The sequence below is a fragment of the Aquila chrysaetos genome, chromosome 14, assembly GCF_900496995.4.
Source record: "Aquila chrysaetos chrysaetos chromosome 14, bAquChr1.4, whole genome shotgun sequence".
NCBI classification, from domain to species: domain Eukaryota; kingdom Metazoa; phylum Chordata; class Aves; order Accipitriformes; family Accipitridae; genus Aquila; species Aquila chrysaetos.
Genome location: NC_044017.1, coordinates 4122072 through 4139978, shown reverse-complemented (window position 1 = coordinate 4139978; position 17907 = coordinate 4122072). Strand labels below are relative to the sequence as shown.

The 17907-nt window shown below is 41.0% G+C and overlaps 1 protein-coding gene across 5 annotated transcripts in view; it reads left to right on the top strand.

The window, feature by feature from the left end:
• Nucleotides 1-17907, top strand: part of PCCA (propionyl-CoA carboxylase subunit alpha) — a 300837-nt gene that overhangs the window by 248720 nt on the left and 34210 nt on the right. Inside the window, exon 22 of one of the 5 annotated variants that reach the window (XM_041128639.1) lies at nt 15786-15806. The exons of the other annotated variants lie outside the window; for them this stretch is intronic. Within the exon in view, the coding sequence (XP_040984573.1) occupies nt 15786-15791 (6 nt within the window). The 3' untranslated portion in view covers nt 15792-15806. Of the gene's footprint in view, nt 1-15785; nt 15807-17907 lie in introns of those variants that run through there. 5 annotated transcript variants of the gene reach the window in all.

The window sequence follows — 17907 nt, the reverse complement described above, 5'->3', positions numbered from 1 at the left end:
GTTACACAGTTGCAACAATAGTCTCTTAATTGATTCGTTTAATTAGCAAGAGATGAAGCTTGTGCTGCATCTTGTCATCTGTTATCATGGGGGCGGGTACAGAGAGAATCTTTGCGTTTGTCACTCTTTACGGTCGCGTTTAAGTAGAGTAAAAGGAAACTTCCAAACGCGTTTCAGCTATAGAGGTGAGCGTTGGTAAGAATGTTTTGCGAACGTGCTTCCGCTTCAGTGTGTGGACACGTCTGGTTTAAGAATCGGCATGGTCCCCGGAGCAGAATTTATGACAAAGCATTGTTTTACTGGGGGAAAATCTTAATCCAGTGATGCTGGGCATTTCTAACCTAAATATGCAAATCTAAGTATTATAGGAATGGTGGATTATTTGGGGCATCACTATTGTAGACTAGATTTACTTGGAAGAAATAGGGTCAGATTAGTGAAACCAGCCATCTGCCTTGTGATTGCTTTTTCGTGGCATTTTTGTTTCCAGACTAGATAAACAATGAGTTGCATGAGCACATGGTCCATGGTAGGAAGCATGTGTAAAAGAGGGACTTTCTTTGTGGTTGGTTTTCCCCGGAGTAGTTATGAATACAGATACAGTGCTGTGCTTGCTTCTGGGAGATGAAGTCATTTTTTACTCAGTTCTATTTTATTTACATTTTAAGGGTATTGAAATAAATATATTTTAAAGGCATGTAAATATATCGGGAGCTTCAGTTTCATTTTTCTCCTCTCCTTGGCTTAGTTTTCTCTTCTGTTCAAGGTTATTCTTCCTTATGGAAGGAAATATTTCTAGAGGAGGACAAACTTCTTGTTAAATGCTAATTAATAAAATGAAGGTTACGTTGGCGTACTTCTATTGTCATAGCACTGACCTAAAATAAGGGATCTCTTACTAATCTGAAATAAATTAGAGGGGGAAGCAAGTAGTTCTGTGCATCTGAAACACATGAGATGTCTACTCCTGGTCTGTTTTTTAAATGACTGTGCTTTGAGGTTGTTTTTCTTCATTTGTTTTTGTTTTTCCACTTGTGTGCTGTAGTGTTGGACACGCCATCTAATTTTGGAGTACGATGGTGCTGTCAATCTGTGTAGCAAAGGGACAATGTGCTGTTAGAGAAGGCATCTTTTTTTTAGGACAATTTAAACGAAGATTTAGCCCACTTATCATTAAAGATCCCATGGTAATTTCCACAATGTTCTGAGATCGCTTCATATTCTGAGAGTCTTGGCCAAAGTCCACTTTGTGTAATTACCTTCTGTCTGCACAAATCCCTAATGCAATTTTAGATGTGTTTGGTATTTTTCACTTCCTCTCCTAAATAGTGAAAATATTGCCACACACTGCTCATAATTATTGTGGGTTATATCCGAAGTGCAGATAAAGAGATTCCTGTAAATTACCTTAATGAATTTTGTTTTCCCATTGTTAAAGCACCGGAATACGTGACAAAAGATGAGTAAACAGTAGGATATGTAACTAAGTTCACCAACGGATGAAATAACTCTTAATTTTTTGACTTTTCCGTTTCACTGCATTTTGGCTGTCTATGAGCTCAAATATCCCTACAGCTAGGACCGTCGCTGAGGGAAAGGCCAGCTCTCAGACCATGTCAGAGGTCAAACTTAACACGCTGCACGGTGCTTTGAAGCAGGTAGGAAGCCAGTGTGGGGCCCTTAAGTGCTGTCATCATGCGCTCAGTTGGCTTTTACTTGCCTTCCATACTTCTTTGTTCCCACAACTGAAACCTTTGCCTGTGCATTTGTCTCGACTAAAACTGGTTTCAGTTCCTCTTTCTGGATGCCTTTCACGGACTCCAAAATACGTGTTCAACCATGCTGTCTTTAAAATGGTCTGCTGCTGTGTTGTCTCTTTTGATAGAATTTATTGCCTTATACTTGAAGTTCAGTCCTCCTGTCTTCATCACCATACTTTGTCGTATGCCATGTCAAATCTTTTCTCCTGAAATTTCATTTCTTCTTTCTAGTCATCCTTTCTTTGATTTTTCTGCCATATTTATCTTCTCCATCTTTTCTCAGATTGCTTCCCTTGTGCATTTCCTGTGTCAGGGTTTTTTTTAGACATGCTTGTCTTTTTGCTAGAAAGACACATGGGTCAAGAAGAGAGGTATTACTATTAATCTGACATTAACCTTTATGTTTTTCTGTAAGTAGCATTTAGGAGAAGCGTGAGGATAAGAATAAACTGTAGAAAAATTGCTGTGCATCAGCAAGTCATACAGCTACTGGAGTTAACATATAAGTATTACAGACAGGGAACACCAGGGACTCTTGTAAGACAAAAGTCTCCCCTTTGTCCCAATTGTGTATCTTACAGTGTCTGGGTCCAGTTTATTGATTGCATGTAAAATCTTCTATTAGCCTTCAGTTGATATTTTGAAGCTCTGCAAATTTTTCCCAGTGTTCATATAAGGCTCTACGGAAGTAACAGGGGAATTTACCACACAGAAAAAGGCAGTTTATTTCACTTCTTATGAAACTAAAGTTTCATGTAAATTCTCTTCTGTGTAAAGTACGTTGAAAATTATGTTACCGACGTTTTAACAAAGGTCTTGTGCATCCCTGCTGATCCGAAGGACAGCAGTCCACACTGCTGCAAACGCTCATACTGGTACAAACAGGCAGCCTCCATCTTCATTTCATTCATGCCATTTGATATTTATAGCCCTTGCCCATAGCAAGGCGGAGGAAGGTGAAGGGCAGAGCAGTTGTAGTAGGAAGTATCATGCTTGTGTGACCATCTCCCAAACACCAGTCTTATGTCTTGGAGAGGTGCCACGTTGGCAGGGTGCTCAGGAAGTATTCGCATAGCAAATCGTGTTACGAGCGGCAGAACCACAACAAGGTTCTTCCTGCATCTGATGATAATTGTTTGATTGGGGGGAGGGAGGGAGAAAAGGGAGGTCAGGGCAATGCGGATGAAAAGGAAAGGCCCGCACTATTGTAAGGACAGTGAAAACAAACTGCCCCTGTGCCAAAGAGCTTCAGCGCGTATGACACGGCAGCGCTGAGCGGGGCAGGGGAATATTCCATCGAGGCCAGAAAGCCCTGTGGGTAGGAAAGCTGTGGTGATGTCCTGTGTTTCCACTGCTGCCTCCTCCTCCTCCCTACTTCAGAGCGATTTCTCCTCACATGCCCTCAGAACCAACTCTCACTTACTGCTTTCTTTGATGTCAGTCTTCATATGAGGAAAAACAAAGATGTTTGAGTTTTAAAATACTTACATTAGTGTTCTGTTACAAGTCTTTGGGCGTTCCTTGTTTTTTTGTGAGCGTTTTGTGTTATTTTGTTTTTTTCTCCCTAGGTTTATCTTATAGTTATAAAAGAGCTGCAGGGAAGCCCTCCCTTAGCCTTGTAAGTTCCAAGCCCACTGTTAACATTTAACAAATACTCAGCAAGCAGAACAACCCAATGTGGTTGCTGTACCTAAGCCAGATCAGGACACTGCATCAAGAAGATCACAGCTACATTCTGAAAGGTATCTGTCCCACAGCCTGTTTTTGACACATTGACTTAGAAAAGGAGTATGTGATAATGGAAATATCCTTGTTTATGGCATCAAGCGGTGGCTTTGACAAGGCGCAAACTGTACTCAAGTTTCCTGTAAAGCAGAAGATGCTTTCAAGAAGTTAGGAAGCATCCCAAGGTGCGAGAGAGGCAGTGAATTTCTCCACCCTTAAAATGTTTTTCGCCACGCTGCAGGCAAGATGAAAACCCAGAATGTTACCATTTCCTAATTTATCTTAAATAGCCAAATTGAAATGCAATGTTGCATGTGAAGTAACTGTTCAGACACGCTCACACTCTCGGAGAGGCCAGAGAAGACTCTCATAGTCATAGAATATTTGAGGTTGGAAGCGACCCCCTGCCCCTTCAAAGCAGGGTCAATTAGAGCAGGCTCATCAGGGCTGCATCCAGTTGGCTTTTGAGTATCTTTACAAACTCCACATCTTGACAGTGTATTCAGTGATTTTGCAAATTCTTGGGTGTCCCTGAAGGCTTTACAGGGCAGTGAGACAAAAGTAATATAGGTGGAGAAAATCAGGACAAGCAATTCCAGGTCTGCAGTAATGCTGAGTGTAAAAGGGAGTAATCGTTCTTTACCAGAGCTTGTATGACTGCACTGAGAAGTACCCAGTTGAGGAGAGGTCCGAAGCTCCACTTCTAATCCGAAAAAGTCTGGATGCTTGCGGTGGAGTCATAGGCATGTAGCAGAATGCACTGGTGGTGTTGTAGAGGTTTTAAGATGAGTAGAGAGCTTTGGCAGGCTGATGCCTCTTAACCTGTCAAAACCCATCTAGAAGGCGATGATGGAAGCTGTAGAGAAGGTTAAGAAGAGATTATCACCAGAGATGAATTGAACTCTCAGTGTACCATTAGTGTCGTGAAGGAATAAAGATTTTAGTAGAAACATCCGTAGGGTACACAGGAAACAGAGCATCAGAGGCAAAGTGTCAAGCAAAGGGAATCTGTGTACAAAACGGAGGACTTCCCCGACCTGCCCGCCCAGTAAACACTTTATAATCATGTCAGTGTTAAACGTTAAAAAGTAAATGCATGTTTTTTGTAGATGTGTGTAAGTTTGCCACTTTTCTTTGAGATGGTAGATAAATTATTAGAAGGAGAAAAAGTGTGTGACTGAGAATCTTAGGTGCATGCCTTAATAACATGAGGGTTCACTGGGAAGTTAAGTAGGAAAATGGTATCAAAGCTGTCTGATTAATTTCCCTCCATGATCTGAAGGGTCGGTGGTTTGTTCTTTGCTCTTTTGGTTATGGAGTTTTCCTTTATTATTAGGATTATGATTGCTGGCTCATTTCTACGCAGGTTTCCCTACATTGTTATTTGCTGCGCTCCAGAAACAGCTCTACTTGTGGCAAACAGTGTCTTACCCTTCTCCCTTTTCTTTTAACTCTAATCCTAGAGTACTTGTTGAGAGGCATAGGAACCAAAAGTCATGAGTTCCCTGGAATTCAGGAGGGAGTTTTCACGAGCACGTCACTGAATGATCCACCCTCAGTGGTTCATCTGCTGAGACCATGCATTAGCAGTGGTGGCTTTTGAGCCTGGGACTGATTCAGCTGTATTATTTTCAGGTGTCTGTCTGCTCTGGGGAAGCTCTCCAACTTCGTGTCAGCTCTCGAAGCATTTTTCAAACCAGTGTGGTGTTTCAGTTTTAGTCACGTTCCAGGTGGCACCAGTTGGTTCCAAAACTACTTCCAGCATTGTAAGGCTGCTGGTGGGCCCCTCCAGCTGTAGAGAAAACAAACTGCTATTCCACTTCTGATTTTCTTCTTCCTGCCTTGGTTTGTGGTTCATGAAGTCCACTCCTGTTCTGCTAGAATTACATTTGAACCGGCATCAGTAACATGAATGATTGAACAACTTACCTGAAACGTCTCATCTGAAAAAGCTTTATTCTTGCTGACAGATGATCTTACATTGTGGTGAGGCTGCGCTGTGTGTGCACGTGCTGAATTCAGTAGTTAGCCTCAAATTACTGACAACTCGGTTGAAACGGGGCACTGGCTGCCAGAGAATTTGGATGTGCTGGGGTTGGAGAATAGGCAGCCCGATGGCTGGTGGTGGGGAGTGGAATTAGGGGAGCCTGAGCCGAGCTCTCTTCCTTGGGCTTGAAGGAAGCAGGGTGGACTCCTGTTACCATAGATGCCCTGCAGTGTCATGCTGGGTAGTGAGGGAGGAAGGGACTGTGAAAAGACACAGTGAGGCAACGACTTGAGGTTGTAGTGGAGATATTAGGTCATTGGAACTCCTTTCCCTTACATAAATTTTGATGAGCAGAGTAAAAAACGTCTGAGATGGAAGTCAGGCTGTGATTTCCACCCATTTTCGTGTACGGCAGTGTGAGATGTCTAGCACAAGCGAGTCAGATGCTTGCTTTTATGCACCGACTGCAAACTGAATGGCGTATATTAGTTTTTGGCTTCGCTACAGACTGTCATGCTCTCCAGGCCATCGTGGCTTCTCAGCAGCAGGGGATGAGCAGCGGAGAAGTTCCCCTGCAGAAAAGCTTTGTACAAACGCAGCTGCTTCCTAGGAAACTCACTGCTGCAGGCATGCTCAGTGTAAGGATGGGGCTGAAAGGCCGATTGGAGTATACCTCGCTCTCTTGTGTCCAAAATCGAGCCACTTCTCAGCACCTAAAGGATTTGTCTGTGCCTGATAGCTCAGAACTAGACCTCCAGGGCAGAGTAACCCAGCTCTGTGCAGCCCTCCTGAGCTTAGCCTGAAACTGCTCTGTTTAGGTTTCAATCCATTTTTCATTTAGTGTCAGGATTTCCTTATGTAATATACAGCTAAAAGTGATTTTCAAGTACTTTGGCTTAATTGTGCTTTTGTTCCCCACCCCCATGCTTTTATGTTTGAAGGCTCCATTAGTGTCCATAACAAAGAGAGAGTAACACAGATGGTAAACATTTTTACCACAGAACACCAGCAGCGAACACCATATCACTGATTTAGGAGTCTCTGTACTGTGCTTGCTCAGCTGTATATAATCACTCTCATTTCCTTCCCTTGGGTTTCTGGCCGGCTTAGGGAGACTGTACTGGCATGTTCAGTGAAGTCTCCCTGGCATCGCCCAGCTATTGCTCAGTTCTCATATACGCCACTTTGCGGACCAAGAAGCTCCGTACTGGCGCTGGTGCGAGCTTTTGCCTGGAGTGTTCTCTGATTTTCAGAAATGTGTTTTCGCCAAATGTACAAGGATAAAATTAAAACTCTTCTGGGCGAGGACAGTATCTGCCGTAGCTGCCAGGCAGCCATAGTGGTTTTGAACGCCTCCCTGATATAAAAGATAATAGACGTAGGGAACTGGGATTAGCCTTGCCTGAGTTTTGTGGGGTAGTTGCCATGGTGGAAGCTAGTGTGCGTTTGGTACAAAGCAGTGATGTTTTTAAAGTTTCAGTTTTCATTCTGGGAATGCTGATAGGAAGACAAATGCTATGAATAAGGGTTGTTGGCTGTCTGTAGTAGTTCAAATAAAAGGGCAAAAAAGTAATTCAGTTTGGTGCAGCATTTTACCAAGCCAGCTAGCTGTGAGGTTCTTGTTTTATCTTCCTTTTTACTTTTCTTTGTACAAACAAAATAGCAAACTTAGGCTCTGTCTATCAAAAATGCATGTAGCTTTTCTTTTGTACTTAGATGAGAGAGATAATCTCTAACTAAAATTTCACATTAGCATTCTGCTTGTAAAATAAAACAGTGTCCTTTGGGCCAGAGAAGTTTTTTTTTTTTTTTTTAAAAACAAGCATGCACTACAGTCTGTGTAGTGGTGGCCCATTTTGGTGACTTGTTTACTGGTGTGTCTTTCATATCCAAATTCTTGGCTACAGACAAAGCATTCAAATACTTTTCTCTTTGTCGAAAAAAGAAGATGAAAATTGTCTGAAATTGGAGCCAAGTTCACATACTCTGGAGTACTGTTTCAGCCTTTGGGTGGACTGTCTAGTGCAGAGTAACTGAAAACTCTAGCTAGGTTTGTTTGAACAATCTAAACTTAAAGAAGAGACAGCAAAACAAATACTTTTTAATTCTTGTGCTTTTTATATTTACACTGGCGGTGGTGTCTTCCTCAGATAAAACGTTTTGATATTAAGCAGTTCCTCTAATTTTACTGGGCTCTGTTTCTTTTTATGGTAACACACACTGTGCAGGAAGGTCATTATATGGGAGAAAAAAGCTGTCAGCATAAAAGAGAAAGTTAACATTGCACATGTTGTCTTTGTTTATGGGGTTCCTGGAATGTGTTGTGAATTGAGCCAAATGATGGCTTAAACTGTTCTTTTTAATATGCTGGACGGCCTCTCCATACGTTCTGCCAGTAACAGGTACTTCACCTTGCAGGTACAGGTTGTAAAATTATCTGTGAAAGCATCTCGAGTGTTTCCTTTGTATGTTGCTAGTGTAGGCTTTAAAGACCGTTTATATTTTTGGTACAGGTTGGGGGAATGTGATCATTGTTTCATTCAATTAACCCAACTGTGTGTGATAAGAACATTGAAATTAATAACGAAACATGTATTGGTTGCATATGCAAAGCCAGTTTACGGTAGTGCTGGTCTCAGTGTTGCCTGATGACTGTACATCACAGGGAGGCTTGCAAACTGCATTGGTGATTTTTGTCTCATTTAGCATTGCATTAACATCTGTGCTACAAACGGCCGTTCATCAGCGGTAGTTTTGTTTGAGTTCCAGAAGAAAGATGAAAGAAAATGCAGCTACTTTACTTTTTTTTTTAGTTTCATCCCCCAACAGGTTTCATGTCTAAGGTTAAACCAGGGCAAAGGAGTAAAAACCCTGATTAGCTATTAGGGTACGGTATTAAAAAAAGAGTAAAACCTTGTCATCACTATGCCAAAACTGCTGCCTTCCGTTTCTAGTTGAAATGAGGTTTCCTCATAAACTGACATGGGGCTGACCAGGTGTTAACCATCTTAGGGATTCCTGCTGAACCAGTCCTGCACAGGAGTAGGGAAGGAGCCCTGATGACTTGGGACATGAGGGATCAAATCAACAATTAAAGGATAATAGTGAGTTGGGAAGGAAAGGGAAGATGACTAGCCAGGAAGGATTAGCCTGAGTCAGGAACAAATTTCCTGAAATTACTCAAGCAGGTGCTTAAAGGGAGGTGGGTTATTCTCTTAAGGAGTGATTTTCAGAAGTGTGTGTGCCAGCTAGAAGGAGTTCTGAGGGGCCAGCGAGGACGAAACTCTGTTGGGGAAGGGAAGGATGCTGCCTCGTAGGGTCAGAGAGAAAGTAGTGTGCTCTTGGGAGACAGCAAGATTTCTGCTCTTCCCTGTGAGAGGCAGCGTGCATTGTACCATGAAGGAGGTTAATACACTAGCCCACAGACCCTCTTCTGTTGGGGAAAAAGGAGTGTTTAAAGAGCTAATATATGTATTGTCAGTGTGTTTTCTGTGTATAATATCACTAGTTATTAAAAGCTGAAAGGAAAACAACTGACTGGTATAAACTAGAGGCAAGTTCCACAGAGGAAAACAGCTTCTTTTATTAGACCAACTGATGATGTTGGGGCAGGGAAGGCAGCACCCATGTTCTTCGCCTGTTCCCTGCTGCAGCTTCAGTGGGGAAGGGGGATAAAGTTTTGTCTGAGACCTTTTTACGAGCTCCATCCCTGTACCTTGATGCTGGGGAGCTGGAACCAGTGCAAGGGACAAAACCAGTCACGGGTGAGGAGAGGGCTTGCAGTGTCTGCTCTGAAGAGGCGGCGTAGCATGATCTGTCGGTGCAGTGTGAGCATCATCTCATGAAATGGCCTGGCATTAACAGATAGTACAGCTACCTGTGTTTAGATATTACAGCTACCCGTGTTTATTTTTATTAAAATATTCTCAGATCAACTTTGTTAGCTCAAGTGTGTGCACATCTGCCTTGTGAATCAAAATGAGGATTTGGTTTTCTCATTTTCGATGTGTTTCATTACACTGGATTCCTTTACAAGCCTAGCTGGTATTTGTTTGGCTGAGTTCATTTTGGAGTTGTATGGGAATGGACACCTCAGATGCTAATTTCTGATTTTTATACGCACTATAACACCTACATTATTTCTTTTGGGATTAGCATTCTTTAGGCAATGGTTTTGTTCAGGAGCAATTACATTAGTGTTCAGTAAAGCTGAAATTGTATATTTTACTCTTTATAAAGTATTTGTCAAAGCACTGGTATCCATTAAACACTTCTCCCACCTAAAGGAAGAAAGCAGAGTTTATTTGGATGTTAGCGGTTTCAACATACTACTAGCTTCTGGCCTCAATCTAAATAAAAAGGAGTGAGACCTGCAAATACCAAGTATATAAAATTCCAGTGTATTTTATTGGACAAGGAAACTTCATGTTAAAAAAGCACTGTACTTTGAATGATTTCCAAAATATATTGTTGGATTCAAAGTTGTGAAATGTAATTGCTTCTACATCCTGACAGAGCCGCAGGATCTGGAGTGGCTTAAGAAAAGTGAAGACTGAAGGCCAGATTTTCAGAGGCAACTTAGTCCCACTAAAATGAATGCAAGTTAGGCACCTAAATGCCTTTGAAATCTGGCTCCGAGCCTGTATTTTTTGTTGCTGTTAATACTTTGGACGTTTTCTTTATGCCAGCCCTTCAGTTCAACTCAAGGAACAGGAGAGGGATTTCCTGTGTCGGTCAGCAACGTGCTGTTTAGCACTGGAGCTAACCCCAAGCGCCGGGCTGGGCAATGCTGCTCTGGGACTCGCTCTACATTAATATTGCTCTAGCAGAAGTCAAAGTTTAATTGCTGATACGACATTTGACTCCGTTCTGAACTACAAATGAGTTCTGAAGTAAGGAGGATGTCAAAGAACAATTTCCCCTTCCCTCCCCCCACTTTTTTTTTTTTCCCCCGGGTTTCGATGTTCCTCCCAAGACTTGTTTTGAGAAAAGAATATATATCGCAGCGACATGGACATCATTGAACTGAGCTTGTTGTGTAGGCATAGTTTTGTTTTATGGGTAATAATAATATGGCATTTTTAGAGGGGGGAGCAGCCTTAGAAAGTCAGTCTGGAAAATAGCTAAAAAGTATAATTTTTTTCCATCAAATTATAAAACTGTACTGTGCTAGCTGAAAGCACATAATGAGTAGGAAGCGAGCACTAATCTATTTGGCTCTGTCTGAACCTTCGTATTTCTATTTATCTCAGTGGGAGATTTTAATATTCTACTGATGTTATTTTATATTTTGCTGACTTTCAGGTTGAGATATTGGCACTTAAAATCATGTTGACTGCCTGAATGCAAAATCAGGCTTTATGAGAATTAATAAAATCATGCTATTATGAATCTTGGAGATGGCACTAGCTGATATAAATGGTGTCTGAAAATGATGTAATGAGCTGGTTTTGCCTTTCTTTCAAAGCTCTTTTTCATACACTTGAAAGGATTTTGCAAAGGTGTATGCATATTGAGGCCCAGATTCTGCTTACATTACTAGGAGGGTATCTCTAATTGATCTAACCAACAAAGCTAAAAGTATGAACGAAACTTCTTTCCGGTAGCTACTTTATTAATTGCAAATTACATTTGCCCGGTCCCCAGTTTGCCCTCTGATTTTCCCTGAATGCCTTCTTCCTCACCACCGCAGTTCCAGACCCTGGTTATTGAACGTGCACTGGCTTCGCAGCCAATTCAGTGAGGATTGCAAAAAAATCGGAAAGATGAGCAAAACTTATTTAAAGTTTTGACATGTGAGGACACATACCACTATTTGTGGTGTTGAAGAAGTGCAGAATGTGCAGTGCTGAGGAATACAATATATGAGCTAAGTAAACTGCAGCTTTTGTTGGCAGCTCAACGCACGGCTGGAAAAGTGTTTTTTAAAGTAGTAGCCAAAACCTTTTTGTTTATTCTGTAACAAAAATGAAACACAAAAAAAGTTTTAAAAGTTAATTCAGCATTGTAAATGAAAAATATATTGAAATCTGCTATGCAAATACAACATTTAATTAATTTGCTGTGAAACTTAATTGAATGATCTTGGAGAAATCATGGAAATCTTTTATTAATTTCTTCATTTTACCCTGCAAGTTCCTTATTCACTTTGTGCCTGTGTTGCCAGAGGGTGAGTTGACTCTGAAATTCAGGCTCAGATTTAAACAGCTGGAACAAATGGGGCATGTTATGGGGGAATTCACGAATGAGATCCAATTCTACTTGGAGGTGTGAAGGGAAACTGCTGAAAAATCTTCAGCTAGGAAGAGTCCTGGGGAAGTTAACAGCCTACAGCCACCTCCTTCTCCCTTTGACTCATAGTCTTACTGAATTTTGAAGCGAAGCAATTTGACAGAGGAACTCAAGAGTTTTAATCTTATCGCTGTTCCTGACATTGCTCAAAACAAATCAGCAATTTCTCCAAATAACTTACTAGCCTTTTTAAAAGATTTGGGAATGGAACCACTGAAGTTGTCCATTCAGAAGAGTGACTCCAGACTGTCAACTACACCTTAGAGCTGGTAGAAGGCTAGAGAACTAGAGGCTGCTGACACGTTTAAGACCCTTATTAAAGTGCTAAAGTGTGTGATTCGGTGTGTCCTTATACTTGAAAGCACTTTAAATGTACTTAAAGAGCACTTAAAATACTTACTGCTTTTATGAGCTGAGATCTGTATAGACATTTTTATCTTGATCCATCATTTAGGTATGGTCATTATAGTTTTTGTTCCCTACTCAAAACCTATTTGAGTGAGCTCAATTAGTCAGAGGAAAATAGGACACACCCTCCAGTTTATGTACTGCTTTTCCCAGTAATTTGCATGTGAATAAGGGTTCGTAAGTAATAGAATTATGAATGCCCAAGGAATCTTTCTTCATTTCTAAGAGTTTATTTTCAGAGCCCTGTCTGCACTTCAGTTGCATTGAAAGCCTGTAAAATCTCCAGCAAATTATGAGCTTACACTCTGTTTTTCCCCACCAGAGAGAATCCTCCTCCAAGTTCTCCAGAACTTAGTGATTGCCACTGGTACAAATTTTACAAGTGTGTGTCATTTATCCAGCTTCTTGACACTATGTCCTTCTGGTAGAGACAATAACATGGCTACAGGCATGTTGATGCCCTCCAATAGCAAGAAAAATGGTTAAAGGATGGATTCTTTGTTTGTCAAAAGTCAGTGCCGTGGAGTTGAGTAAGTCTACCGAATTTCAGCTTAGCCTGGTGGGAATACAAAGTGAGTTACTTGCTCACTGGTATAAATCTATTACATTTATACATAGTGCAGATAAATTAAGGCTAGTTAGCAGTGACAGAAATACAGTAGGAGGCATCTAGAATACTTCCATACCCAAAAAAGCATTTTATTGGAGGCTAGCTCTACTTTTTTTTTGTGTAAGGAGAGCTTTGCTTTGATTACCGCCCCTCCCTGCCCCCAACCTCCTTATACATGTTTTAAAAATTGCTCATAGATGTTTGTGGAAGGTGAAATGCAAATATATGATACATAATGGAAATATATTGTCAGATGGACGAATGTTTCAGAGGTGAGGAAGAAAATGATTCAAAATTCTTAGTGCTTGATCATCACTTGTATATGTGCCAGGTTGCACCTGAAAGCAGAAGGCAGAACAAATGGAGAAAATGTGCCTACTTGGTGAAGGGTGCCTTATTTTGGGTGAATAAGGCTGGGTCTGCTCCTTCGTTAAGAAAATACTGAGGAACTCTGAGTCATATTCTTGTGATTAGATTTTCGGAGGTGGTAGATCACTATTACTTCCATGCAAATCAGTGGAAGTTGCAAATTCTTCCATCTTTCAGAAAACAGGATGTCAATAGTTTAGGTTTCTTCGCTGTCTCTCACTTGGAGTAGGTTATTTCTCTCAGTGGAGGATTATTAAGACCTTTTTTAATGTGAATTTGTCTGTAGCTTGCCAGTGTCATCTTTACTATGCAGGCATGCATGGTGGCCCAGTGGGAGTTTCAGTTCACTTCTGATTATTTCCCAGGCTTTGGCCAGAGAATTTCTCAGGCTCAGATGGTTCTGAGTGATTGTTTCAGAGCAATCCCCTTCTTCACTGCACATCAGTGCCACATTTTCAAAGATGCAAATGCAGTATAATGTGTGACAGTTCTGTCTCTGCAGCTCAAATAAGTGTATTTGAAAAGGCAATTCTCTAAGTGTGGTTTTGAAACTGCCAATGATCTTGGTGATACTATAGAGAAAAATGAGTTCTTTCAACAACAGAGAGGGAGAGAGACAAATGTTTTAATCAGAAGAACAAAGAAAACCCATGTGTACTCATCAGTAACAGTGTTAGTGGGGAGAATTTACTTTTTTTTAATTAAAAAAGTGAAGAATTAAGTCTTGCTGTTAGACCGCTTGTTTCTGTTTCAAATGATCTGGCTGCATCATTACTTATTAATCGATACTATTTTTCTGTGCACAATGGACTTATTTATTGTATTTATATAACACTGCCTGATGAACAGGGTGGCTGCTTACAGTGCAGTGATATTGAAGTAGTTTGAGTTATAAATATTTTTAATGATCCCTTTGTTGATGGATGGATTATTCCTCTCTGGCAAAGGCGAGGGCTCACCCAAGTAGCTTAAGAGAACAATTTGAGTGTCAGTTTCACAAGTGAAAAAAATCCAAAAAGGAAAAGGAAGCAATTCATTCACAACGGGACATGGTGCAGAGGAGGATAACCTGCCTTCAAAGATTTTTGTTTCGAGTATTATAATGTTTAATAAATAGTTTACTTCAAAGGCCTTTGCTGGAGAAAAAAAAAATAAAATAAGCAGCTTTCCTGCTATTCTTGTTCACTGGTCCAGTGTTGCTATAAGTAGCTCATATCCTGTCCTCTGTGGTCTCAGGTGGTTAGCTTTTGTTTGGGAAACTGAAGCTTCAACTGAAAGAGCCGTGCCACCAGTTAAATTATTAGGTAGTTGACAATATGTCTCAAAAATCAATGGACCTCATTGTGGAACTTGGAGGGGTGACTTTGGTAGGGGAAGAAGGGTGTCGGTATTATTTTGGGGGATGAGCAAAGGTGACAGATCAGATCGTGTAAAAATAGAAGTTGCTAAGAAAGGCATCTAAAGTAAATTCTTCACTTCCATCTTCCCCCACCACATACTTTTTTCCAAGCATTGTTAGAGTTTCATAGAGTACAACATACATTGGGAGGTCATTTGATCTGTCCTCAGTGTCATGATTAGCTATAACAAAACCCATTCCCGTTTGAAGTTGTTCTGACCTGTTCTGTATCCATTTTGGTATTTCTGTATTGTTTTGTTTCTGCTAAATGTTGTGCTTTGTATTTCTGTTCCATCGAGTAAAGAAATGACTCAAGGCTTAAAGGAAAAGGCTTGGGTGTTTCCCAAATAATTACATCTTAGGTTTTCTAGTTCTGGGCATATGAACTAAGCTACTGTTTTGTTTTCTTCCATTGTTTTTAATCCTGAGTCACTTCAAATCATTTGAGGGAGTAGTGTTATGTTGCTGCCATCCTTCCAAGCCTCGTGTTTGTCCCTCACTGTGAGTTCCCATCTTTGGGGGCACAGTCTGGATCTGAAAACAAAACCATTCAATCTCTAAGGTAAGGATCATGAAACAGAATTGCAAAGTTCCAGTCTTCAATTTGTAGCCCATTGTAGCCAAAACTGTGACAGGACTTTGAAGAGAGCTGGGCAATAAAAGCAAGGAAATTCTGCTGGAGGTACCTTCACTTCACCCATGCTCTTAGATGATTTAGCCTTGGCAGTTTTTATCAGGGTTTAACTCACTCCTCCCCAGTAACACATTTTCCTGAGATCACATCTGGTATTTAAGATCTGGAACATAGCCACTAGAGCAGCTTGCTCCGAATGGAGATTTTTTGGGATGAGTCCGAGGGCTGCACACCCTGTTTACTTGGCCACATCGAAGTCAGAAATTTCCATGAGTTTCCACAAGTGGATAAAAGAATATCCCGTGGATAACAAATTACTGCTCAGCAGAAAAAGGCATCAATACCCTGTCTCTAGGAGCGTATCTCTTGTTGTATCCTGCATTTGCTTTCCAGTTAAATGGTAGGTAGTAAGAATGACGGGGCTTGATCAATGAGGGGCTTCCTCAAGATGAGATCCAAAACCAGCCCCCAACAAAATGGCAGGAGAAAACTAAACATGTAAATGTGCCAAGCTGGGGAGGAAGATGCCTGGGGATGACTCAGAGACACATCCTCAGGCCCTGTTTTCGGTGTCTTCCCCATGAAATACCCTGTATTTCCAGCCATGACAATTCCAAGCCAACGAAACAAGAAATATTCTCCTAATGCGTGATTTTGTCTATCAAGAAGATGTTTTTGTCACTGGGGATCAATGGGATAAGGGGGAGATGGCTGAGTGCAAGGACAAACAACAGTTCTCCAGAAACAAGATACTGTAATGACCTGTAAGGAAGGACCTCAGGTAGGCAAAATACAGTCTTTCTCCAAGACAAAGTACGTTAGGCATAATCCTGAGCTGTCTCAAAGTCTGTTTTTCTGTTCCATAACGTATGATCTACAGTAACATCCTTGGTTACTCTGGCTGGAGGAAAGCTGGTTTTACCAAATAATCCACACGCAGGAAAGTAGTGGTGATTCTGAAAATATTTTAGAGCTTCACGACTGATTGTCTGAGTCTTTGCTATTGACCGTGCGTTTCGTCAGAGTCGTTATCTGATGACTATGAAGTACTTAGTCCCCAGAATGTGTCAAGGAAGCAATTACCTCAAATCAGCTCTTGTTCAACTTACAGCTAATGAATAACTATTACAAACTAATCAGTGCTGTAATGGTAATTAGTAAAGTGGATAAAATAACTGGAAATTAAAATGATTAAACTTGCCTGTTTGGAATTCCACATTAAGCAGGGAGTAAATGATGTATTGCTCGAATCAGAAATAATATATGGCCACTTGTGTGTTTATGCTACCATGCCGCTCAGAAAAATCCTCTGCGCTTCAAACAGCTGTTTGAAGGGAGAGGACGTGTACTGCGGTGATGACCAGGACTGCCAAGAAGCTCGAGGAAAATCACGCCTCGTAATCACCTTTCAGCCCTGTTCTCCTTCCCCATGTGTGCACATGCTCACATTCTGCCAAGCTCCTGCCCTACTCCTACAAGCTCTTCTGCAAAAGTCTTTGGTGTATACCTTGTGGATGAGTCCTTATCTGCCGGCCTCACAGTCCGGGGTCCTTTCCACATTCCAGGTCCAGTAATGTCTTCCTTTAGATAAATTGCCTGTGGAAAATGGGGAAGCTATTTGTATTTTCTCTTAAGCAAACTCAACTGCCATGGAGGAAAGCCGTGAAACTTCCTCCCAACCGTCCACCAGCAAATTTATGAAACAGTAACTCACCTCATTTCTGTTTTTTTCACAGAAGGGCCTTTTGTGAACGGGTTGTTCCCTTTATCCCGCTGTGATAAAACTGCATAGCTGTGATTCCTTTTAAAGGAGAGTGTAGTTGTGTTTTTCTGTCCCGTGTGTCTTTCGCTAATGTTTCCTGAATCAGGGACAGCATTTTCCAGAAGTGAAAAGAAGAGCAGTCTGACTTTCGCTTGCCCTAATGGAAGCCAGCCAAAAATCATAAATCGCAATCTGAGATTACTCGGTCAGTAGAGAGAATCAGGTGCTTCCAGGGGTGATTCTCTTCCATGTGCTTCTCCGCTTGGTCTGTAAAGGGGACGAAGTTCCCGTGTTCAAACTTTGGTATCTAACTTTCATGCGTGTAATTTACCCAAGAGATCTATAGGGAGCTGACAGCTATAATGCAGGACCTACAGGTGCCCTGTACTTTTCTAGAGCAGCATGCAGAAGCCAGATGGGAGACCTTAAAGCATCCAAAATGGCAATGGTACCTGAACCCATAAAGCTGGGTGAGATGTTACAGGAAGTTTCTGTTAGAGCCTAGAGTTTACCAGGAGCATTACCAACAGAGTTTCTCTTTAATGTGTGAACAAAACTTCCTTTAGGATGCCTTTCAAAATGCATGAGAAGGAGAAAATGCCTTGTTTTGTTCCATGTTTCATGTTGCTGATCACCCCCCCTCCTTTTAACTCCCCCTAAATACATTCTTGCACAGGAAAGAACTCTTATAACTGTAAGAGAAAAGGTTTTATAAATGCCAGAACAGAATAAATTCTTACGTGTATATCTACTTATGTAAATATGTATATATAATTTGTACATACACAGTGTAGATTTTTATGCTTATATTACATATAAATATTATTTATAGTAATTAAATTTAGGTGATAAAAAGGAAACAGTTTAATGTAAATATAAGTGAATCAGATGATGATTGCACTTTGTGTGTTTGGGTAGTAAGGTTCTGCCTGGGATAGGGAAGCTTAATTTGTTTTTTTTCC